Source organism: Podarcis gaigeae (assembly GCF_964106915.1).
Source record: "Podarcis gaigeae genome assembly, chromosome: 16".
In the NCBI taxonomy this organism is placed as follows: Eukaryota; Metazoa; Chordata; class Lepidosauria; order Squamata; family Lacertidae; genus Podarcis; species Podarcis gaigeae.
The window spans coordinates 12,862,532-12,887,822 of record NC_139693.1 but is presented as its reverse complement, the minus strand read 5'-3'; the positions used below and the strand labels follow the sequence as shown (position 1 = coordinate 12,887,822).

Below are 25,291 nucleotides of genomic sequence, written 5' to 3'. Positions count from 1 at the left end.
TGTCTTGAAAACCAGCTTCTTGCCCCCTCTGATGGCTAATAGAGTTGGGTCCGCTTTGCAGAGTTTGTTAGGTAGCCATCCAGAGGTGCTGCTCAAAGCCCAGGTGGAGAAGGGGAACGGGTCCCGAATGTGCTCCGGTACCCAAGAGATTCCCTCCCTCTCCTAGGCAGCAATGCAGGCTGCTTCTTATGGTGAGTACTACCTCCAGGTGGCTGAGCTCTCCCCTAAGGAGAGGGTGTGAAGCGATTGGTTTTTATTCTCTCTTCCTCTCCGCAGGTATGAGCAGAGCGAGTGGGGCTGGAAAGACCGGGAGAAACGAGATGAGATGTCAGATGACCGTGCTTGGTACCTAATCGCTCTGGATGATGGCTCCCTTCCCGTGGCTTTCTCACACTTCCGCTTTGATGTGGAGTGCGGGGATGAGGTCCTCTATTGGTACGTCTCCTGCTTGGCACGTTCATATTTATTTTCAGAATCTGCCCTCAGATTCTGCAATTGGGGAGGGCCAGGTGGATCATAGCAGAGTGGAAGGATGCACACAAGTCAAACCTGCTACAAAATTTTGCAGGGTACAGGAAGGGGGATGTGGGAAGTGGAAGCTTATTGATATCCTGTATCAGCCCAGCTATATAATTGGGGACAGAAAGCTTCCTTTATTGTGTAAATCACTACTGTTTCGATAACTGACACACAAAATGTAAGAATGGATTTAAACACTAGGAGGGAATATATTGTTTAGTTATTACTGCTTCCTTGCTCCCATTAGTGAGATCAGCACAGTACCATACTTTGCAGCTTAAACTTGGAAGCTAAGACAAGATTGATTTAACTTCTTGAAACAATAATCCAGAATGCTTTAAGGCGGGCTGTATTTTCCCTGGAATTACCTACCCTTTTGCGCCCCCTCTTAAAATAACAATCACACACACATTGTTTTGTGAAGAAATGAATGTAGTAATTAGTTACATAATCTAGGTTTTGAATCATCAGTGACAGTAGCAAGATCATCAGCAAAACTACCATCTGAGTTACAAAAGCACAAAATGTAAGTTCAAAAATGGTGAGTGCAGAGTTCAGACATGTACGTGTGGCCAGCTTGGAAGCATAATGAAGAAAGAGGAGTCTGCCCCAAGGAGGAAGGAAGTACATAGTGTTAAAGCTTCCTGTCAAAGGCAGACAAAGGAAGAAATCTCACAGAGTTTTCTGTAGCAAATTTTACAGGAAAGCCCTGTGAGCCTCAGCTCCTTCACGTTCCCATCTGGCAAAGCACAAATTGTTGGGTTGACTGCAGTAATGTCCCACACAAAAAAAGTTAAAGTGTGGAGTGCTCTTGTTCAGTGTGCAGGCCAGCCATGCCCTCTTTCAGGTTGTTCCTTTCCATTCTGCACCCATCCATCCAACATTCCTATGTTCCTTGGCTACTTGATCCTCATTCAGCTGTTTGGGGATTTATTCATTTTAGTCTCTTAAACTTGTCCCTAAAGACTCCTAAAAAAACCTTGGGTTTCCCTGAGGATGCTGATAACTCCAAGCTTGATATATACCATCCTTCTCCATGCTGCTTCCCTTTAGATGTTGTTGGACTACAGCTCCTATCACCCTACATCACTTGTCACACTGGTTGGGCCTAGTGAGAGTTGTATTAAAAAATGCCTGGCGGTCATCTGGTTGTGGATGACCATATGATGCATTCAGTCCCCAGCATCTTCCAGCTTCAAGGTCAGGTAGCAGGTGACGGGAGACACCTTTCTCTGCCTTGGACAGCTTCTGGTGTAGCCTTGCCTAGTATAAGACAGCTTCCTATGTTCTGAACAGAAGCACATAAAGAACAGTCCTGCTGAATCAAGTCAGTGGTCCATCTAGTCCAGCTTCCTGTTCTCACAGTGGCCAACGATTCCCATGGGAAGCCCACAAGCAAGACTCGAGTGCAAGAGCACCTTTCTGCCCCGTGGTTTCCCGAAACTGGTATTCAGAAAGACATTGCCTCCCAACTATGAAGCATGGCTTTCAAAGCCTTCTCTTCCATGAAAATCCGCACAGATTTGCTGTTATGATTTATGTGTGTAAACTGCTGTGTTTATTCCAGGTGCAAAATCTGAAGGGCTGTGTTCTTGCAGCTGCCAAAGTGGTGGAAGAGAAGGGGTGAATGCAACATTACAAATCAGTTGTGGCTTAAATAATCATTGTTTAGTGCTTATATAGTTCTATTTTCCTTTTCCTCTGAGAGTTTGAAAGCCATTTGCATCCATTATGTCATCTGAAGCTGTGGGGAAAGACTGAATGGGGGTGGGATTTTCCAGCTCAGGGCAGCGATGTTTGTGGAAGGATTTCAAGGCCTGGATGTTCTTTAATAGCATGTTGAAGCTCACCCTTTCCTCAACTCCTCAGCTACGAAGTACAGCTGGAAAGCAAAGTGAGAAGGAAAGGTCTTGGCAAATTTCTCATACAGATCCTACAGCTCGTGGCGAACAGGTAAGTGCACTATTTTTTTCCTCTTCCTCTGAATTACAATTCTCTCTAGCTGTCTGAAGCTGCAGTCCTAAACATGCCCACTTGGAGTCGCTAATCTCTCCCCATTAAAAAAAACCCTGAATATCTTGATACCAAGGATTGACATAGAATGGCCTGGGTTGCATGCCCACCCTAGCTATGGATTACCAGGTTCATGCAAGCATGCAGGTTTCCAGACATAAGCTTGCTGCTGCTTTGCTTGTCCCTGCTCTTTTTTTACTGCCACTCCAAGGTTTGGCTTAGTGTTATCTGAACTGCGACTCAAGCTTAGTGAGAGGAGAGAGCTTAACCTTGAGCTGTTGCCAGGGTTTGTGCTCAAAACGACTGGGGAGAAGAAAAGCAGCTGTGAGCACTGCTCAGGGAGCCTGCACAGTTCCTGGTAAGCCATGGTTTGAACTTGCTGTGCTGTTGTATGAACCAGGCCAGTGTGAATTCAGATGGTTCTGTTTTTAACCTCTTAACCATATCCAACTAAATTCTACCCAGCTGAAATTCATGATCCTAAATTACTCCTGTCTATTAACTTCAGTGGATCTACTCTGTGTAGAACTAGCATTGTATACAACCCTCTGCAGGTTTTGTGTATCAAGTTAGGCATTTTTTATTTTGCTTGCATTAAAATAAAATAAAAAGCACACTGCAAAGAATTTAGCGTGGACCAGAACTGGAGCCTTCTGAAGACCTTGGGTGAAGAGAGAAATTTCTGAGCAGCACCCTTCCCTAAATCTTCAACAATCCGTTCTGACACCTTTTTGAGCTTCCTTTGGTAGTTGTAAAGACTAGTGTTGGGATAGGGAAACCTGTGGCCCTCCAAATGTTGCTGGACTCCAGCTCCCATCAGCCCCATCAGAGATTATGGGAGTTGGAGTTCAACAACATCTGCAGGACCACAGATTTCCCATCCCTAGGCTCCAATCTTGCTTTAATATAATCATCGACATCATCTGATTTGCACATAACAAGTGTGTGAGCACGCAAGATAATTGCTCCCAGATGAACATGCAGCTATAAACTGCTGTCGTGCTAGCTAGCTTGCTGTGCTCTTTGAAAATGTCTGGATTTTAAAACCTAGGGTTGTATCCAGTGAAGTCCTACTGTGAGTAGGCACACTGAAATGAGTAAACCAAAGTTGATCAAGTCCATTCTTTTGAATGAGCCCTACTCAGAGTAGACCATCATTGGGTACAGTCATTAGATTAATGTTTTAATTAGTACTGTGTTAGCTCTGCTAAAACTTGGCAGTTGTCTGGAGGATCCAATTCTATACCAAATGCACTTTCAAACTTTGGGTTAAGAGAAGATGGCCATCCCCAAATATACAGACACGTGTGTGTATTTATTTGATAATTTCAATTTTTACATGGGATTGGAACTAATTTAAATTAGACTACTGTGAAAGTGCAATGAGCTTTGTTTGGATTTTGCTTTCTTTCTTGTGACCTCATACCAAGCTGACCTTATCTTCTCCCTGGCTCTTAGTACACAGATGAAGAAAGTCATGTTAACAGTATTTAAACACAATCATGGGGCCTACCAGTTCTTCAGAGAAGCGTTACAGTAAGACTTCATTTACTTCTTTTTTGCTCCTTGAAGTAGAGACCAGAAGAAGATGGGTTTGGGGAGATGCCCCTCTCCTACCCTTGTGATAGTTGGCTATTTGACTCTCTTTGGCCAGGGATGGGGAGCATGTGGCCCTTCAGATGTTCCTGGACTCATCATCCCTGATCTCTGGCCATGCTGGCTGGGGCTGATGGGAGTTGGAGTCCAACAAAATGTAGAGGGCCAGTGGTTCCCTGTCCCTCTCTGAGCAAAGGGCACAGAGCCCTTTTCAGAACAGTATTCCTTGATGGCTAACCTTCTGGGAGACCACATGCCAGAGGTGGGTGGGGCCACAGCAAAGTGGGTACGCCATATACCGTATTTTTCCCTCTATAACACGCAGATTTTTTCTCCTAAAAAGTAAGGGGAAATGTCTGTGCGTGTTATAGAGCGAATGTGTGGTCCCTGGAGCCGTTTGTCCCAAGTGCATGGCAAAAATCAGGCAAAAATCATATTGCGCCTTCACGGAGGAGAAGAGGCTGCTGTTTTCCTGCATTCTGCCTCAGGGTCTTACTGCCCACCCTGTTCTGTTTCGGTTGCTGTTTGCTCAGACGGAACAAAGAGCAGTGAAATCCCCTCCCCTCCAGGCAACCCCTCCCTCCAGGCAAGTAGAGAGGAAAGCAGAGTGTCCCTGCTCCGGTACTGCTGCTGCTGCTGCTGCTGCGTCTGGGGACTCGGCAGGCAGCGGAAAACATGCAGATGAGAGAGAGAGAGAGAGAGAGAGAGAGGGCTGGCTTGAGTGGGTGGGTGGACTTTTGCCTTCCTTCCCGCCCCCCTTTAAACCCCTCTCCTGCATTCTTAGCCAGCTGCTTCTCCGCACACCCCTCTCGTGCTCCTTGTCCCTTCTATATTTTTCCTTCCCTCCCAACTTAAAACGTGGTTACAAAGCACGGATCCACATGGATCCTCAGGATCTTTGCATTGGGTCACCCTAAACTCACCATCAGATCACATAGCATGTCCATGGCTACAGCCTGCCCCCCAAAAATCACGCATCCACTGTTGCCTGGGGCTGCAATGGTGCAAAAATGTGGTTACAAAGCATGGATCCACATGGATCCTCAGGATCTTTGCATTGGGTCAGCCCAAATTCACCATTAGAGCACATAGCATGTCCATGGCTACAGCCTGCCCCCCCAAAATCACACACCCACTGTTGCCTGGGGCTGCAATGGTGCAAAAACGTGGTTACAAAGCATGGATCCACAGGGATTCTCAGGATTTTTGCATTGGGTCACCCCAAATTCACCATCAGATCACATGTCTGTGGCCACAGCATGAAGCACAAAAATGATACATCCACTATTTCATTCAGAATGTTTTTCCCCTTGTTTTCCTCCTCTAAAAACGATGTGCGTGTTATGGTCAGGTGCGTGTTATAGAGCGAAAAATACGGTATATCCTATACATCCACACACCTAGTCCTTCCCTTCCCAGCTACAATCTCCAGGCAGATCATCCATTTTTCCTGCTTCCTTTCCCCCTTCAACAATGGAAAGAAAGCTCCCACTGGTTCCAGTAGAAGGCTAACCCCCCACCAGTCTAACTGCTGGGTGGAGATGAGGCCAGGAGAGGAGGCCTTGCAGGTCCGAGGTTCCCCACACCTTTCTTAGGCCACGGGCGGCAGGCACTGTTCCAACAATAGCACAAGCTACCCAATAACTACAGCTTCCCACAAGATACTCTGCTGGCCTGGAGCAACTTGGAAAGCTTTGAAACGGGACTAGAGCAATTCATGGAATAAGAGCAATTCATGGAATATAAGGCTATTAGTCACAGTCTTCCCTCCACTGTCAGAGGCAGTATGCCTATGAAAATCTTTTGTTGGGGACCGCAAGTGGGGAGAGTTGCTGTTGTTTTCTGATCCAGATCACAGGCTCCCCTTTGGGACATCTGCTTGGTTACTGTAAAACAAGGAACCTGGGCCTTTGGTCTGGTCAGCAGGGCTTTCCTCACATATTTTCTTTTCTTCTGATGCTGCCCTGTTTCTACAAACAGACTCTTCATGCGATCAGTTGCTTGTGGAGACCACACCAAGGGGCCAGGCCAGCTCCAGTTGCACAGATGTGGCTGCATTTTAAGCATTGATGCAAATGCCACCTGACACTTTCCTCTATCTCCTCTCCTCCTCCTTCACTACAACTACTTCTGCCCCTGCAGGTTTGAAATCGATGATACCTCACCCAGCATGTCTGGCTGCTGCGGGGATGACTGCTCTTACGAGATCCTCAGCCGGAGAACAAAGTTTGGCGAGAGCCAGCACGCTCACCTGGGTGGTCACTGCGGAGGCTGCTGCCATTGAGGTTGTCCTTCACTCCTGAGAAAGAACCCAGCTCTCTCCACACAACCCTGACTTTCTCTTTGGTTTCCATTGCCTGATCCTGCCCCCCACCTCCCCACTTCCTCCATTTCTTGGTACACCCCCAAGCCAGGACAAACAAGACTCCTTTATTGCATCCTGAATCCCAGGATGGAAGATCTTCCTCCGTACGGGAGTCTCTGGGAACCAAAGTCATGCCTAAGTCTCAGACCTAGTGCTAGATCTTGCATACTTACAGTCTTGATCCGAAGGCATGAATCTGGGCAGCAGGGTTTGCTTGCTTATTTGTTAAGCCCATGCTGCTGCAGTGAAGAAATAGTTAATTCCCCAAGTGAATGGTGGGGATAGCTCTCTCCCTCCAAGCTGAAGAGGTGCAGGGAGTGAGTTTTACAGAAACCTTATTGGAGTAGCAGATCTAGAAACGTGACCTTTCCTCACCTGCATTGATCTGTGCCTCTCCTTTCTTCGGTCGTTACATTGGACTGCTGTTTTGCCACAAAACTGCAATGTGTATCTAATTGGATGTGGTCCCCTGCATGGGCTACCTGGGGAAACCTTGCCTGACTCCATCCTGTTGCTTGGATTTCTCCTGGGTGTATGTTGCAGCCACCTGTTGTTTTTTGGTAGATGGGGGGAGAGGAGGAGAAAAGATTTGTACAGGTTTTAGAATCATACCCTGATTAATGTTCTGCATTGATCATGCCTGGAGCACTTCCCTTTTGTTTATACGTGGGGGGTGGGGGAAATATTGATGCAGATGTACTGCTTGTGCAGTTTGCTGCTGGCGAGTCCCGTATGACTGTGTCCTTAGAGGACCTTAGAAGCCAAATCAAGCTATCAGTGACCTACACAGGTGACTTTCTGCGCACAGACACACCACCTGGAGAAAACGTGCAAGAGTTTGAAGCAATGATAACTGAATTTGCTATTCCTGTGTCCAAAAGGCTGAGTTGAAGGAAGCGTGCAAGAGATTCCCACCCCCCTCCAAAAAAAAATGCTATTAACATTTTTGGTTGTTCAGGGCCCTACACCCTTTTGAGTCTTTAGGAAACAGGCAGCTCTGGCATTTCTGAATCCTGTGTAGCGGGGTGAGTAACCTGTGCCCCTCCAGCTGCTATTGGTTTCCAGCTCCCATCAGCCCCAGCCAGCATGGGCAGTGGTTGGGGAGGATGAGAACTGGAGCCCAAACACCCATCTTGAAAACTATAGGTTCCTCATCCCTGCTGTATATTATGAAGCGAGGATGTTCTGGTTTGGGTTTTTCTTTAAAGAGGTTCTTGAATGCCTTGGGTTTGCATTGATGCTTCATCATCAGAAGGGACAGCCTTTGCCTTCAGTTAATTATCTTGAGTTGCAGCTTTTTAACACAGTGTAGTGTCATTTTCCCATCTTTATGACATGCTGTGCAGAAATGACATCTTACTCCCTTCTTGCCTCTATGAGGTGTGTTGGTGTGTACAAGCTTCATTTGAGGTGTTAAGAATTGACCAGCCAGGTCCTCCTGCTGCAACTGTCAATCACTGGCCTGGCCCTGCTCTTCCCACCAGGCTTCCTTAGTGATCTAGGCTGCAACATAGCAGCAGTTTTGGGAGGAGAGTGGCTGTTGGTTGCCAGGCAACCGCCAATAGCTTTTGTGCGTCCCAAGTTCTGTCGTTGCATGCTCCACCAGGCCCTGCTGACAACTGCCTGGGTAGTATTTTCCAGTGTTGGTCCTCCTCTGCTGTAGCAATGCTGGTGGTGCAAGTGATCTATCCCATAACTCCCCTTTGCCCAAAATGGAGCCTCTCGCACCAGCCGCACAACCTCAGGACCTCACTTCTGTCTCAGAGTGTGCCTCTTTGCCTTTTTCTGGTTCCCTCTGAAGGGATGCAAAATGGGTGCTGCTACTCTTCAGCCTTTAAATGCCTGAACTCGGGGTGACCAGTGTGAGTGCCCCTCCCCCAGATGTTGCTGGACTCCACCTCCCATCAGCCACAGCCAGCATGACCTACAATCAGGGAGGATCATTCAGCAGCATCTGGAGAACACCATGCTGGCTTTCTCTGGCCCCAAGCCTCTTTTTTAAGAATTAAAAATTGCCCTGCTACTTGAATTGCATCCTACCAAATAGATAGATTGCTAGTGGTTTTTCCTCTCTTGGAAATTGGATCGTAACTCCACAAGTTCATACTTAGATTTTTGTAGAAATGCATTGTCTACAGCCAAGGAGTGAGTTGCATGCAGGCTTTTGTGTGTGCATGTGGATCATTCAGGCTGCAGAATCATTCAGGGCTGGAGCAACGATGGCCAACATTGTGAGCATCTGGGGATCAGATTTTCCAAGATTGATCTGCAGGCGGGGTACAAGTGGATCTCATCACTGTGTCTTCTCACTCCTGGCTGCAGAATTGACAGGGACAAGAGTGCCTGCATGGTGAGACAGACAGGCAAGCTGCAAGTCTCAGACTGTTTCTTAGTTTGCACCCCTTCCCCCTTGAGAAACTCGCTTTGCTTTCAGTTGTCAGGAAAGGCTCATGGACCAGTGATAACTTGAGAGCATTGCAAGCACTGTTTTCAGTCAGTCTAACAGGCATCTCCCTCTCCCTTTCTGGAAGTGATGGAGACTCAGCCAGGAGACCTCTTCATGGGCTTGGTGCCTGTTCTGCAACCTCTCATTTATCAAGGGGCAGCTACAGCTACAGAATAGGCAGCAGTGTGCCACAGACTCTATGGCAGGGATGAGGAGCATGTGGCCCTCTGGATTTGGTTGGACTCCAACTCCCAACAGCCCCAGGTATGCATGGTCACTGGTCGGGGCTGGTAGTCCAGTAACACATGGAGGACCTCTAGTCCTGCTGTGCAGCGGTTTTGGGATGTGGCACTGCCACTTCTCACCTCCCAGGAAATGTGTGCCTTCTAGATACAAGGTGATGAAAAAATGAAGTTGTGGTAGGGGGTCCAAATGCCACCTGTGGGGGAGGATAGACTACTCAGGCAGGCTGGGTGCCCTAACTGAAGGGGCGCTCACTTTGCTGGGGGTAGCACACAATTTTGAGCACTTGCTGCTTTTTCTTTCTCCCATGTGGCAGTAGGAGGCTCTTTAATGCACTCTCCTGTTTGTGCAGGAACATGCCGCCCTGGCCTAGGGCAACAAGAGACGCAGAATTCAGCCTTGCATGGCTGTCTTTAATCTAATCTGTTCCATTGTGAGCAGGACCAAGGCAAAGAGAGCTATTCTGATCCCCTCTCTTGGATGGGGCATCTACTCATCTTAGCACTGTTCCCCCTGAAAGTTTGTGGAGTCAACTTCACTCTTTGGCATGACCATGTCATCCTGGTCTCACTTAATTGCCTGTAGCAGGATGTAGAAACAAATGGGCCTCATTTAACACAAAACAATCCCCTTTTTTTGTTTAAAAAACAACCATGTTCCTAAGATAAGCCACCCTGTTGCTTTTTTTAAATTATTAACATGGGAAAGTTGCTATTGTGTTCATTTTTGTTTTGTTTGATATGCTAGGGACAGTCTACGAAGCTTCTAGCTCTTTTGGACTTTTTGAACAGTAGATAAGCTAACAGTTCTCTGGATATTACCTCCCTATAGGAAAAATCCATTGATAATTGCAGTTTGCTATATTAACCTTTTGTTTTTGTTACCTTATACGTGAATCTCTTTCCGTATTCCAAAGTATCAAGAGTGTGGCTAACTCTCACTTGTATTTTTATTTCCTCCCTCCGCCCCCCCCCCAAAAAAAAATCTGGCATGCTTTGTAATATTAAGTTGTAAACTCTGCACTGTATACTTCTATGTATCTAGTGTCCTTTTTGCCCTCTTCATTTGCCCTCTTTATTTTGTGTTTTTTTTGGGGGGGGTTGTCCCCCCCCAAACGTTTTTAGAATAATTTTCTATGGTAATTACATTTCTTGGCAAATATTTTCACCAGAATCAAAGGGAACAAGCTGACTTTTTAATTTTGGTATTTGTTTTATTCATATGTTTGAAAATAAACATTTTCTTCAGTCTCTAGCTGTGTGTATTTCTCAAATGTCTCAAGTGTGCAAATCCTGGGATGTTTGGAAGCAACCTGGCCCTTCCCCCTATGGTTTTTTTTTAATAAGCGCTCATTAATTCAACCATCAGAGCAGTTTCCATCCTTTCCCAAGGAGGAAAGGCCATTAAAGACCACTTGATTCCTTTATATTCCCCCTTGATCACTGTGATATTCAGGGAAGACTGTTAGTGGCTCAGATGCCCAGCTCAGAAGCTGTGCATTCAGTATTGTGGTCCCAACTCTGTGGAACTCTCAGCTGAGATGAGACAGGCCTTAGCAGACCAGAAGCTGAATGCGAGTCGACAGTGTGATGCCGCAGCAAAAAAAGCTAATGCAATTCTAGGCTGCATCAACAGAAGTATAGTGTCCGGATCAAGGGGTGCAATAGTGCACTTTATTCTGCCTTGGCCAGAACCCCATCTGGTGTACTGCGTCCAGTTCTAGGCACCACTTAAATGGTTTTCTGCCCGTTGCATCAAGTTTCATGTGCTGTGCTAGATACTGTACGATTCTCAACTGCAGTTTCATTGCTTCCTTCCTTTCTTGTCTTTTAGTGTATTGCAGTTTGAATTCCATAGAATGTAATACACGTATTCCACGTAATGCAGTAAAATGTAATATAGGTAAGCAGAGGAGCAATAAAAATACCTTTGCAAATCAGTACTGTATACATATTGAATGCGATGGATGTGCTATCTCCTTTCTTCAACCACGAGGCCACAGCAATGCCACAGACCTCCTGAATGAAGCACACAGACCACAGTTTGGGAATCCCTGGTGTAGCGGTTCAAGTGTTGGAGCTGGAAGCCAAAGGTTCTAATTCCTGGTCAGCCATAAAGCTCATTGCTGGAATAGATAGGCCATTGGCCTGATCCAGCAGCGCCCTTCTTATGACTGACCTTTGGTACTATGTGCCTTGACAGGACCAGCCCATTTGCTGCTTCACCTCAAGTAGGAAAACATCTTGGGCCAGTCTTGTGAATGCCCCAGAAGACTCTGAGCCACAGTATTCTACTGTAAAACTGCTTTATTCTTTAAGGTTTCAGGAAGGAGAGAGAAAAGAGGGAGTAATGACAAATACTCAAACTTGGGACACTAGCACCATATGTGGTGTTGCAGAAGGGATGATTCCATGGAAATAAGACCCTGAGGAGCAGAAGAGCCTTCTGCAAATATCTTTTTCCATTATACTCATGAGTAGACCTCTCAGCGCTGGGGTTAGGTGGGCAGTCAAGAGGAGGAATGGCTCTTGCAGCATGAGCCAATGGCACAAGCACCACCATGAAATCTGGGAGGAAGGGACAGCAACTGGAACCTGAAATGGAGAAGCCAGGGAGGGTAAGGAAGAGACGTTTTAGAAGCACTTCCTGTGGACAATGGATGGCCCGGCTTCATCATACTCTTGCTTGCTGATCCACATCTGCTGGAAGGTGGAGAGGGAAGCCAAAATGGAGCCGCCGATCCACACAGAGTACTTCCGCTCCGGAGGAGCAATGATCTAAAGGGAGCAAGTGAGAAAGTTAACCAGGGGTGGATGATGCCTTACTAGTGCAGATTACCAAACATTCAAAAAGGAGAGAAATAGTAATGGGGGGGGGGGATTCCAACTTCCTCAATATCTGTTGGGACTCAAACTCTGCCAAGAGTGTAAGGTCTGAGAAATTCCTCCATTGCATCGCCGACAATTTCCCAAAAGGTGGGAGAACCAACAAGGGGATCATCTGGGCACTACAATTTAAGAAGGATGTTGACAAGCTGGAAGGTGTGCAGAGGAGGGTAGACTCAAACCAATAGCTTCAAGTTGCAAGAAAGGAGATTCCGACTAAGCATTTGGAAAAACTTTCTGACAGTAAGAGCTGCTCAGCAGTGGAACAGACTCCTACGAGAGGTGGTGGACTCTTATTCCTTGGAGGTTTCTAAATACAGGGAGAAAACAAGCATGCTCCCTCCTCCATGTGACAGCCCTTATTTGAAGATAGCTATCATATCTCCTCTCAGTCTCTTCTTTTCCAGGCTAAACATACCCAGCTCCTTCAAGTGCTCCTCACAGGCTTAGTTTCCAGACCCTTGATCATCTTGGTTGCCCTCACACACACACACAAACACCCCAGTAACTTCTGAATCTATCACAGCTTTCCTCTTACCTATCTGTTGGAATGGAATGCCAAATGTTAATAATTCTGCTGTGTATTTTCCAGTCTCACCTTGATCTTCATGGTGCTGGGTGCCAAGGCGGTGATTTCCTTCTGCATACGGTCAGCGATGCCAGGGTACATGGTGGTGCCGCCAGAGAGCACATTGTTGGCATACAGGTCCTTACGGATGTCGATGTCACACTTCATGATGGAGTTGTAGGTGGTTTCGTGGATGCCTGCAGACTCCATGCCTGGGTTAAAAAAAAAAAAAAGAGCAAGATTGCAAAATCTGGGGAGCAGGATGTATGGCTAATTTAATGCTAATTGACTATATTTGGCACAAAAGGATGTATCCTTAAGCAGAGGTACATCTTTACCCTGACCTTTGTGTATTTTCAGGAACCACCTTGTTTTTTGTGATACCAAGTTGCCTTAAACTGTTTTTAATGTTGCGTTTTTGTCTTTGTCCATGGAGTTTTATTGGCAGGATACTGGAGTGGCTTGCCGATTCCTGCTCCAGGTGGATCACGTTTGGTCAAAACTCTCCACTATGACCTGTCCTTCTTGGGTGCCATACATCAGTAGTGTTGTATGGAAGTCAGAGCTGGATCATAAAGAAGGCTGATCGCTGAAGAATTGATGCTTTTGAATTATGGTGCTGGAGGAGACTCTTGAGATCCCATGGACTGCAAGAAGATCAAACCTATCCATTATTAAGGAACTCAGCCCTGAGTGCTCACTGGAAGGACAGATCCTGAAGCTGAGGCTCCAATACTTTGGCCACCTCATGAGAAGAGAAGACTCCCTGGAAAAGACCCTGATGTTGGGAAAGATTGAAGGCACAAGGAGAAGGGGACGACAGAGGACGAGATGGTTGGATAGTGTTCTGGAAGCTACCAGCATGAGTCTGACCAAACTGCGGGAGGCCGTGGAAGACAGGAGTGCCTGGCGTGTTCTGCTCCATGGGGTCACAAAGAGTCGGACACGACTAAACAACAAAACATTGTTGCGTTGTAAATTGCTGTAAACTGGCCTGGGACCTCAGGGTGAAGGGCTGGCAATTAATGATAATTCTGCACGTTACAGGCGTGGTTGTATTCATTCTGAGAGCCAATCTTGCTCAGCCTTGCATTTAACTACCATGCCTGGTCACCACAGGCGACAAGTAATTCTGTGCAAGTGAACAGGCTAGTGGAGGAGGGATGGATCAGCCTGGCCTCCACAGCCAGAACAGAAACCGTGGAGGCTGTCAGCAGAGGAGAAGCAGAGAGAGCTAGCCTAGTAGAAAACAAACAGGAAAAAGCAAGACCTCCCATGAAGTGCCTTTATAAGGGCAATTGCTAAGTTGCCTAGTTTTAAGCAAATTTTATTTATTTTTCCGGCTCCTCCGGGCCTTGTGAGCTCCCATTAGGGCTAGAGACAGAACACAGTATCTTCCAAATTTGATTTTAATAAGGTGAAACAGCCCATACTGCTGCTTTGTCATGCTAGTCCCGGGTACATCCTGCAATCTCTTCTGCACCTGGTGCTGCAAGGCCGGAAGGAGTTTGAAGAAAGAAGGGCTGGGATATCTTTTAAAGCGAGGAGACCCACAGAGAAGAATCCTTCGCCAAGGGCAAAAGTCAAAGGATTTTGTGATGGCCTCAAGTTACAGCAGCTGCTTAGCAGGAGGTCATGCTTCCCCCTCCATTTAGGAGAAGGAGGATACTATCCTGGAATTTTGCCGCTTCCCTGCCTATTTTTGGGGTAGAAAAAAGAGCATCGAAGAGCCCTGTCCTGGCGCGATCAGCTGTTCCTCTCCACCCGCTGCCAAAGCCTCGGCCCTAATCCGTAAGTGGAATGTGTCTACCTGATACCCCTCTCTCTGGTCAAGGCTGGTATCATCGAGACGCCCACCCTGAGCTCCCTGCACTTCCTGACGTGTGTCAGTAAACGTTTTCGCCATCAGTAAAACCAGTGTGACATTTCTGAGCGGTCTCAAAGGAGAAGACTGACCTTTTTGCCGCTGACATGCCTTAACCCCTCACACATCTCTCAATTGCCGCCCCAGCCAGCAAGCCTCTGCTTGATGACATTTGCAGAAGCTTCCCATCCCTCACCTATGGCCGCAGCTGACTTCTCAGGTACTCCAAACCCCTCACTCTTCCAGAACAAGCCCCATGGTTGGGTCAGTCTGTGGGCCCTCTAAATGCTGTTAGACCCCCAACGCCCTTCAGCCACAGCCACCAGAGCCAATGGTCTGGCATAATAGGAGCTGTGGGGCATACGTCTCTGCTAGAGAGGTCTCCTGTGCTCCCACTGTTTCTCACCAATAAACGAGGGTTGGAAGAGGGTCTCTGGGCACCGGAAACGCTCGTTGCCAATGGTGATGACTTGCCCATCAGGCAGCTCGTAGCTCTTCTCCAGGGAGGAGGAGGAAGCAGCGGTGGCCATCTCATTCTCAAAGTCCAAAGCCACGTAGCCCAGCTTCTCCTTGATGTCACGCACAATCTCCCGTTCAGCTGCGGGGAGGCAGGAAGGATTTGATCTGTTAGAGGAAGCCCACAGCTTGGAAGAACTGGTTCTGTCACTCAGCTGTAGGCTCCATCTGCACTCAAGATTGAAAGCACTATCATACCGCTTTGAACAGTCGTGGCCCCACCACAAAGAACCCCAGGAGCTGCATTTTGTTATGGGTGCTGAGAAGCGCCAGGAGATTCATTTTTTTATGATTTTCAGTTTTATACATTTCAATAATTTTACAATCATTTTAACATTTCAAAGCTTGACTTCCTTCCCCCTCTTCCTGTGGTTCCTTAAATTTATTTTTAATATTTTCGGCATATCCAAATTAACTTAATTTGCTCATTTATTCATGTACTTTAAAGATATACTCTGATAAAACTGCAGGTTATTTCAATAATCCTGCCAATGTTCTTATCTGTTTACAGTTTGTTTGTAAATATTCCATAAACCATTTCCACTCTTTTATAAAAAGTTTGTTAACTTTCTTTCCCCTAGTAAGTTTCGCCATTTCTGCATATTCCGTATCCATTCTTCATTTGCTGGGATGAATTCTTCTTTCCATTTTTGGGCAAGTAACATTCTTGCCGTCATAGTCGCATACATGAATAAATTTCTATACAGTTTGCGTAGTTCTGTCTCTATAGTTCCCAAAAAAGGAAAAGTTCTGGGTTGTTGTTTTTTACAAACGTTATTTTAAACATCTTTTTCAATTCATTATATTCCTGTTCCTCTCAGAGAGCTACAATTCCCAGGGTTCCCTGGGAGGAGGGATTGACTGTTTAAACCACTCTGGGAACTGGGGCTCTGTGAGGACGATAGGGGTCTCCTAATAACTCTCAGCATCCTTAACAAACTACACCTCCCAGGATTCTTTGGGTGAAACCATGATTGTTCAAAGCGGTATGATACTGCTCTAAATGTATAGTGCACATGCAGTGGCGTAGCGTGGGGGGTGCAGGGGGGGCCGGCCGCACCGGGCGCAACATCTGGGGGTTAGGGAAATCCACGGGTTAGGGGGCGCAGATCCACGGGTTAGGGGGCGCAAATCCATGGGTTAGGGGGCGCAAATTACTTACCTTGCCCCGGGTGCTGATAACCCATGCTACGCCACTGCGCACATGGGGTCAGAGTTAAGGCATTCAGTGTTTGTTTTCAAACGGCATGAACAATGCTCTTGGCTGGTGCAGGGTGTAGACTCAAGCAGACATTGGCTGCAGAATTTATTTTTTTAAATAAATATTTATTAAAGTTTTGGCTGCAGAATTAAAGCGGTACCACATAGCAGTTCTCTTACCAGTGGTGACAAAGGAATAGCCACGCTCGGTTAGGATCTTCATCAGGTAGTCGGTGAGGTCGCGGCCAGCCAGATCCAAGCGCTGTATGGCATGGGGCAAGGCGTAGCCCTCATAGATGGGGACGTTGTGGGTAACGCCATCTCCAGAATCCAGTACAATTCCTACAGAAGAGGAGACCTGAGTTGGTAGGGAGCTGGAGAGAGAGGAAGCTGCTAGGTGTCCCACAAGACAGCCTTTTGGCTGGGGGAGAGGGCTTTTAGCCTGGCTGGCCTTACGTGGTGAATGCATGCCAGATAGCTGCCAGTTAACATTTGCCACAATACTTTAGAGCAGGGGTTGCCAACCCAGCACCCACACAAGTACCATGGTGCTCCAGACTCTGAGCTTTCTTGCCCTCTTAGAAAGAAAGGGGTCAAATGTGCCTTCTAAGCAATTTATAAGAAACAAGAGTGGTGGGGTCACCTTGTATATTTTCCCTGGTACTGAGGAATGCTCTATGTTCCTGTTAGACAGAAACAGCAGCATTGTGCATGTGATTGTGTGTAAAATCAATACTGTGTGATCTCCAGAATCAGGACCAGCAGGACATAGCTGACTTCTCATGGTTGCCAGGCGTGGCGGTCTCTCTAATTTTGTGTTATGGCACACTCTCCATGGCAGCCATTTTGTGTTTTGCCCCACCCCCACCCCCACATAGTAGCTACTGTTTTGTGACTGGCACAAATGAAATGTATCCGCTGGTCCTAAAAGTTTGGCGACCCCTGCCCTAGCATAGAGGTGAGGAACCATTTTTAGTCTGAGGACCTCGTTCCTTTCTGGAGGTCTTGGGGCCAGAGGCAAAAGTAGCTGGAGCAAGGAATGAATGTGAGAAGAAAGCAAGAGGAGCAACAAATGTAAATTGCTCATTAAACAGCCCACAATCTCCCTGCAAACAAGTCAGGGTGAATTAACCATAGAGTTGGAAGGGGCACAGAGGGTCATCTCATCCAGCCCTCTCCAATACAGAAATAGGCAGCTGTCCCATACGGAAATTGAACCTGCAACCTTGGCATTATCAGCACTATACTCTAACCCAGGGGTCAGCAACCTTTTTCAGCAGGTGGCTGGTCCACTGTCCCTCAGACCTTGTGGGGGGCTGGACTATATTTTGAAGAAAAATGAACAAATTCCTTTGCCCCACAAATAACCCAGAGATGCATTTTAAATAAAAGGACACATTCTACTCATGTAAAAACACACTGATTCCCAGACTGTCCGTGGGCCAGATTTAGAAGGTGATTGGGCCAGATCTGGCCCCCAGGCCTTAGTTTGCCTACCAATGCTGTAACCTATCCACTTATTAAGCTACCCAATGTTTAATAAACAGCTGGTTTGGAAGCAGCTGGCAAGTTCATGCCATTTGTTAATCCATTGAAAACATGTTTACCCCTGCCTCTTGGTCACAAGGGGGGGTCAATCAACAATTTTGCTGATTTCGGCCCCCCACAGCACACGCACACACACACACGAAACACACACACACTTACCAGTGGTACGGCCAGAAGCATAGAGAGAGAGCACTGCCTGAATGGCCACATACATGGCAGGCACATTGAAGGTTTCAAACATAATCTGGGTCATCTTCTCCCGGTTGGCTTTGGGGTTGAGGGGGGCCTCGGTGAGCAGGGTGGGGTGCTCCTCGGGGGCCACGCGCAGCTCGTTGTAGAAAGTGTGGTGCCATATCTTCTCCATGTCGTCCCAGTTGGTGATGATGCCGTGCTCGATGGGGTATTTCAGGGTCAGGATGCCTCTCTTGCTCTGAGCCTCATCTCCCACGTAGGAGTCTTTCTGACCCATGCCCACCATGACGCCCTGGAAGCAAGCGAGAGCAGGGACTCAAGAGAGGGTGGTCCTTTAGGGAGAGCTAGACTGTTGCCAAACCAGCCTGCCTTCGGTCCAGCCCTCACCTGTCCTGCCCAGGGGGTCGCTCTGCCTCCTTAGTCTCTGTGTGGCCCTTGTGTGGCCCTGTGTGGCCCTTGTAGAATGCAGCAGTGGGGAGAAGGATGGGGGCAAAACCAGAATTAATTGGCTCAGCTGCCCAGAGTGGCTGGGGAAACTCAGCCAGATGGGCGGGGTATAAATAAATAATAATAATAATAATTATTATTATTATTATTATTATTATTATTATTATTATTATTATCATCATCATCATCTCTGGCTCCAGCCACTGTTGGGCTCCCTGCCCTCCAGCCCCAAAGGGTGCTGGTCACCACAGCTAATCCTCCCTAGGCTTTCTGGTGCTTAATTAATAGACACAGGGGTTTTTTTGGGGGGGGTGGAAACACTGCCCTCCAATCTGGATTCTGTTCTCCCAATCATCCCCTTAAAGGGAGCAGGGAATGGTGCTTCCCCCTGCCCAAAAGGGTACAGAGCATTCAAGGCCGGCCAAGTCATTTGGGTGCCTTGTCCCTTCTAGGGCAATAATAAGGGCTGTAGCTCAGTGGCAGAACACCTGCTCGGCATGCAGAAGGTCCCAGGGTCACTCCCCTGTGGCATCTCCAGGCAGGGCCGGGAGAGACTGCGTGCCTAAAACTCTGGAAAGTTGCTACCAGCCAGTGTAGACAACTGTTTATATAGGCCAACTGTCTGGCTCTGTAGAAGGCAACTTATTTTGTCTCTATGTTCCTACTGCAATAGCAATTAATTATACACCTAAGATTAGGATGACAGTGAAAGTTAAATAACTGATAATTTCTTGTCCTTTTTCTTGCACTCATATTCAGCTGAGTAACTCCTTGTTACTCGATGATAACTAAAATACTGAAATTATTATTGTTAGTTATTGTTATTATTGTTGGAATTTATACCGCAGCTTTCTACCAGAATACACCTCCCCAAGGAACTTTGTACAAAGCAAATCAGGATGTAGGCTCAATAAACATAGTGTCTGAAACTTGAAGCATCCTCTCTCTCTCTCTCTCTCTCTCTGTGTGTGTGTGTGTGTGTGTGTGTGTGTGTGAGAGAGAGAGAGAGAGAGAGAGAGAGAGAGAGAGAGAGAGAGAGCAGACTCTCCAAGTGTCCCTATTTTCCAGGGACAGTCTTGGATTTACAGAAGGTGTCCTGGTTTCTGATTTGATCCCGGAATGTCCAGCTTTTCCTTAGGACGTCCCTATTTTCATTGCATAAATGTCGGAGGGGATGGAGTTATGCGACCCCCGAGCCAAGGAAATAAGTAACTATACAACCTTTAGAAGACATCTGAAGGCAGCCCTGTATAGGGAAGGTTTTTAAAAAACGTTTAATGATTTATTTTGTTTTTTATATATATTGGATGCCACCAGAGTGGCTGGGGCAACCCTGTTAGACAGGAGGGGTATAAATAATAAAGTTGTTGTTGAATAGGTAAAGGTAAAGGTACCCCTGCCCGTACGGGCCAGTCTTGCCAGACTCTGGGGTTGTGCGCCCATCTCACTTAAGAGGCCAGGGGCCAGCGCTGTCCGGAGACACTTCCGGGTCACGTGGCCAGCGTGACATCGCTGCTCTGGCGAGCCAGAGCCGCACACGGAAACGCCGTTTACCTTCCCGCTGGTAAGCGGTCCCTATTTATCTACTTGCACCCGGAGGTGCTTTCGAACTGCTAGGTTGGCAGGCGCTGGGACCGAGCAGCGGGAGCGCACCCCGCCGCAGGGATTCGAACCGCCGACCTTTCGATCGGCAAGTCCTAGGCGCTGAGGCTTTAACCCACAGCGCCACCTGCGTCCCTCCTATTGTTGAATAGGACATCCCTATTTTCATTGGAGAAATGTTGGATGGCATGACAGCCTCTCTTTCTCCCCTTGCCATTGACCCTTATGCCCTGGCTCCCAAATGCTCTTTGCCTTCTAAGCTTTGGCCTAGCAGCTGTTTAAGAACGTAACTTCACCCCAGGAGGAAACAGGATCCCATTGAAAAGCCAAGAGGCAAATGATCTCTTAATTGCCTGGGTTGGAATTTGTCAGGGAGACCCCTGCTGTTCTGGGGGTGATCTCTGACAGGCTGCCTGTAAGGTCATATACATGGCTGGTAGTGGAGGACTCCAAAGGGAAGGCCACCAGCATCCTTGCTCTCTCCTCAGGGTGGCCACCTCCAGACCGGGGTGGGGTGGGCGGGTTTGCAGGTGCATTCTGGTGGTGGTGTTTTTTCCTACTCAACCACCCACACATAATTCGGCTTTTATTAGTTGGTCTGCAATGTTTCCTCAAGGGCCACATTCACACATATATTTAAGGCGCTAAGATACCACGTTAAGAGTCATGGCTTTCTCCAAAGAACCTTGGGAGCTGCAGCTTCTTAAGCAGAGGTCAGCAAACTTTTTCAGCAGGGGGCCAGTCCACTGTCCCTCAGACTTTGTGGGGGGCCAAACTATATTTTGAAGGGGGGAAAATGAACACATTCCTATGCCCCACAAATAACCCAGAGGTGCATTTTAAATAAAAGCACACATTCTACTCATGTAAAAAGATGCTGATTCCTGGACAGTCCGCAGGCCGGATTGAGAAGGTGATTGGGCTGGATCCGGCCCATGGGCTTTAGTTTGCCTACCCATGTTCTTAAGGGTGCTAAGGAGACCCCTAACTGTGGAGGGAGAACATAGCCATTGTGGTTAGGAGCCGTCGCTTGTGTTATCCTCCATGAATTTGCCTAGTCCCCTTTCAAAGCCAGCTAAATTTGGGGGCTATCGCTGCCTCCTCTGTGGCGTTTGAAACAGCACTTCTTCTTTCTCTCTCCAGAAACTTCACTCCTGCCCACATCACTTTCAACGGTCACGGCTTCGAGCCCCAAAGAAACCTGGGAGTTCTAGAGTTCTTAGGAGACCCTCTCCTCTCCTCCCAGAGCTACAATTCCCAGAGCTCCATGGAAAAGGAGGATTGCCATCCAGGCCAACGATAACGCGCTATTGCTGTATGGAGAGGCACAACAAAAGGAAAGAGGAAAACAACAATTCCCCGCAGTACATTTTGTGATACAAAAAGATACAGGATCGCAGGGGGAAGTTATGGGATGTGTATTGATTGGAAATGAAGCAGCGTGGCTTCCCCAAAACTTTGGCAGGCACAAATGCGATTGAAAGCAAGATCGTTTGTATAACTGCCCTGATAACACCGTAAGCACAAATCACCATGAATGCCACAATAAGCTACCATTCCCAGCAGTGGCGTAGCGTGGGTTGTCAGCACCCGGGGCAAGGCAAGTAATTAGCACCCCCTAACCCGTGGATTTGCGCCCCCTAACCCTAACCCCCAGATGTTGCGCCCGGTGCGGCCGGCCCCCCCTGCACCCCCCCACGCTACGCCACTGATTCCCAGAGCGGTTTAACAGCCAATCCCTCCTCACAGGGAGCTCTGGGAATTGTAGTTCTGCAAGGGGGAAGAGGGTCTCTCCTAACAATTCTCAGCACCCTTCACAAACTGAACTCCCCGGGGATTATTGCAGGGAAGTTGTGACTTTTTAAAGTGGTAGGGCTCTGCTTTAAATGCATAGTGCAAGTGGGGACCAAACAGAGCCTTGCAGCTACCGCTTCCTTACCTGGTGTCTTGGGCGCCCAACGATGGAGGGGAAGACAGCGCGGGGAGCATCGTCCCCAGCAAAGCCAGCCTTCACCAAGCCGGAGCCGTTGTCACACACCAAGGCAGTTGTCTCCTCGTCATCACACATGATGCTTGCTCACTAAGGGATGAGAGATGGGTGGCGAGGGTTACATTTTGGAAGTGACCCACACTGACCTCATCTCATTTCTCCCCCTGACAGCAGTCCTTCTGTGCCATATCTATGTGGGGCAAATCTCAAGGCCCAAACTTGAGACCTAATGGTGGGCCATTAAACACGGCACATGAAACATGAAACACAGTCGATGAGAACACGTAATTCAAATATTTTTTAAAATTGCAAGGTCTAGCAAATTAGCGAATACATCACTGGTTGGAAATCCCTCCTAGATTCCATCTGATTCCTTTTCTCCTGCGTGAACTTTAGGATTCAGGAAGGGGGAAGGGGTTGTTTGGCCTGGTTTTCCTCCTCCTTGTAGAATAAACTCATAGGGTGTGAACCAACTAAATTCTACTTTGAGTAGACCTATTAAAATCAATGGACCTAAGTTAGAGCTCATCCACACTTCTGCTGGTGTCCTGCCTAGAAAGCACGGGTTACCCTCGGCCTCACTCCTTTCCAAAGGAAAAAGCTGCTCTTTAGTGATAGATCTGGCAAAATAGCAATCTGGGGGGAATCTGAATTGCAGCTGGGGGGGGCAGGCAGGAGCAGAAGGACAAGTGCAGATAAGCCCTTAGCCATGCTGATGAATTTCAATGGGTCTACTCTGAGTAGGACTAACATTGGAGACAGCCCATAGAGTTTCCCCTACAATGGTAAAACCCAGAAAAGCTAGAATCGATCTGGATACTTTCCAGTCCGGGACGCAAGCAGATTGCCTTTCCAAATAGAAAGCTTCCTCAGCTTTCCGCTTGGCAGAAAGCAAACATTTTAAGCGTACACACCAAACAGCTGTAGCTGCAATCAGTGGCGGCGGCGGGAGAAAGTTGGTTCCAAATTCTAGACTAGAGCAATGCTGCCTATTCCTGCTGCTGGCAGCTCACCACGGCCATAGGCAGAGGTTTTCCGCTGGGATCCTTTCAACGGGAGATGCCATGCATTGAATGTGAAGAACAGAAGAGCCTGGATGCTGGATCAGGCCAAAGACCCACAAAGTCCAGCATTATGTTCTCGCAGCCAAAGCAGATGCCTTTGGGAAACTCGCAAAGAGGACCCAAGCTCTCTCTCCCAGCTTGCAATTCCCAGGAGTTGGTATTCAGAGGCCATTGGCACCCTTCTCCAGTCATTGGTCTAATCCCCTTTTTAAGCCAGCAAAGATGGTGGCCATCACTTGGGGGACCAAATTCCAAAGTTGAACTGTGTGGCATGTGAATAAGTCCTTCCTTTTGCCTGCCCCGAATCTGCCAACATTCAGAGTCATGGTGTGGCAATTATGGGATGCCCACGAGTTGTGTGTCTTAAGAGAGGCAGAAAAACATCCCCCTCTACAACTTCTGCCCACTATGCATAATTGTATACACCTCTCAGTCATATCCTCCCTTAACTTGCATCCCCCCAAAAAACAAACAAACTAAGAAATGATCACGGGGAAAGATGCTCGCCGTTTTAGTTGCGATTTTCCCAGGTCCGCATTATCCTTTGTAGAGGTGACCATACCTGGCCTGCTATTCCTTTTCACTATGACTGGCAGTGACTTTCCAGGGGAGCAAGGCCCTTAGTTCCGTCACAGAGCATCTGCCTTGCATGTAGAAGGTCTCACGTCCAATCCCCAGCATATCCAGGTAAGGCAGGGGGAGACCCTTGCCTGAAATCCTGGAGGGCCACTGCCAGGCAGTATGGGCACTTCTGAGACAAATGGACTCAACATAAGGCAGCTTCTGATCTTCCTACAAGCAGTTCTGTCTCTCCCAGCCCTGCCTACATTCAAAGCATGTTTCTCCACACCTCCAATAAGCCTGGGAACTGTGGTTTGTTAAGGGTGCTGGGAATTGTCGCTCTGTGAAGGGGTAGACAATTCCCAGGATTCTTTGCAGGGCCGGGAGGAGGAACAGGCTTTAAATGTATGCTGTGTACACAGCCGGAGTCTCTGCCCCAAAGAGCTTACAGTCGGTGTCGGCTGCTCTGGGGGTACTCACCAGTTCCTGCAGCAGCCCAGAGAAAGGAAGCAAAGAGCAGTCAGGCTTGGCTCGCAGGGTCCAGTCCTTTATACCCCTAAACTCCCACTGGCCTTACTTCTCCCCTCCCCTTTGCTCCTGGCGGCCTCTCTCACCCTCTGCCTCCTTCCCCCGCAAGGGTTGAAAGGGACGTTTCATACATTCCATATTTGGACACATTCCAGGCCACCTGTCACTTGTGCCTTTCATGGGCATTTATGGCTCAGCTGCTGGGGGAAGCCAGACCCCACCTGCTTACCTCCCACCCCTCACCAGTCTGCGCTCCCTCCTTCTCCCATCTCTGTTTTGCAGACACTTGCAAGGCCAAGAGTGGGGGGACGGGGGGGGACGGTCCAGACCCCCTGCTTGCAGTAACCATGGCAAAAACCATTCCCCAGCCATTTACGGCTGTGACACAGAGACCTAGGAAATCATTTGCATTCAGAGCAGTCTGTAAAGATCCATTTGCTGCCTTCAGATTGCGAGAGATGGAGGCACTTTGCTCAGGGGTCTTATTTTTAGATGCAAGTGGGCAGCCCATGGCCTGTGGGCCAGAAGCAGCTCTCTACCTCCTCTCCAAAGAGAGGGGGGAAGGTTTGTTTTAAAAAAGGTTTTAAAGCACTTTAAACAATCTGGTGTGTGTGTCCCCCCCCCAGATAATTCTGGGAACTGTAGTTTGTTAGGAGTGCTGAAAGTAGTTAGAGAAGGCTCCCTACAGTGGTACCTCAGGTTACAGGCGCTTCAGGTTACAGACTCCACTAACCCAGAAATAGTACCTCGGGTTAAGAACTTTGCTTCAGGATGAGAACAGAAATCGTGCGGCAGCGGCACGGCGGCAGCAGGAGGCCTCATTAGCTAAAGTGGTACCTCGGGTTAAGAACAGTTTCAGGTTAAGAACGGACCTCCAGAATGAGCTAAGTTCTTAACCCGAGGTACCACTGTATTCCTATTCACAGAAAGATATAATTCCCAGAGTGCTTGAGCAATCAATCCGTCTTCATAGGAAACTTGGGGAATTGTAGCTCTGTGCGGAGAATAGGGGTTCATTCCACAATGACATATCCAGGTCGGGCTGCCTGAAACTCCCAATCCATGAGTACAGATAATTCTGAGCTAGACTGGTCTGACTCAGCATAAGGTAGATTCCTATGTTCCTACCTGCATGCCTAATGCT

General features: G+C 47.8%; 2 protein-coding genes across 5 annotated transcripts in view; one reads left to right on the top strand and one right to left on the bottom strand.

Moving 5' to 3' along the window:
• Positions 1–10,436, top strand: part of NAA40 (N-alpha-acetyltransferase 40, NatD catalytic subunit) — a 15,892-nt gene extending 5,456 nt beyond the window's left edge. The window contains exons 5-8 of the mRNA XM_083716262.1: positions 277–435; positions 2,389–2,472; positions 3,991–4,068; positions 6,271–10,436. Of these exons, the coding sequence (XP_083572388.1) occupies positions 277–435; positions 2,389–2,472; positions 3,991–4,068; positions 6,271–6,412 (463 nt within the window). The 3' untranslated portion in view covers positions 6,413–10,436. The remainder of the gene's footprint in view (positions 1–276; positions 436–2,388; positions 2,473–3,990; positions 4,069–6,270) is intronic.
• LOC310833613 (actin, alpha cardiac muscle 1-like) lies at positions 7,423–25,291 on the bottom strand. 4 transcript variants are annotated; one of them, XM_083716254.1, is made up of 7 exons: positions 25,276–25,291; positions 21,944–22,084; positions 17,923–18,247; positions 16,396–16,557; positions 14,906–15,097; positions 12,666–12,847; positions 7,423–11,959 (listed from the first exon to the last, which is right to left on the bottom strand). In XM_083716254.1, exons 2-7 carry the CDS (start codon positions 22,070–22,072, stop codon positions 11,816–11,818), a joined length of 1,134 nt encoding a protein of 377 aa, XP_083572380.1. In that variant the 5' UTR covers positions 22,073–22,084; positions 25,276–25,291; the 3' UTR covers positions 7,423–11,815. The 4 variants fall into 4 exon arrangements, with proteins under 4 accessions (XP_083572380.1, XP_083572379.1, XP_083572381.1 ...); XM_083716253.1 differs by lacking the exon at positions 25,276–25,291 and adding an exon at positions 24,100–24,232; XM_083716255.1 differs by lacking the exons at positions 21,944–22,084; positions 25,276–25,291 and adding an exon at positions 20,434–20,492.

Coding starts and splice junctions, on each gene's coding strand:
- LOC310833613 (XM_083716254.1), bottom strand. CDS start 22,072: ATGTGTGATGACGAGGAGACAACTGCCTTGGTGTGTGACAACGGCTCC. Junction 16,558..17,922: donor TGCTTCTGGCCGTACCACTG/GTAAGTGTGTGT, acceptor CCTCTTCTGTAG/GAATTGTACTGGATTCTGGA. Junction 11,960..12,665: donor CCAGCACCATGAAGATCAAG/GTGAGACTGGAA, acceptor TGCTCCCTTTAG/ATCATTGCTCCTCCGGAGCG.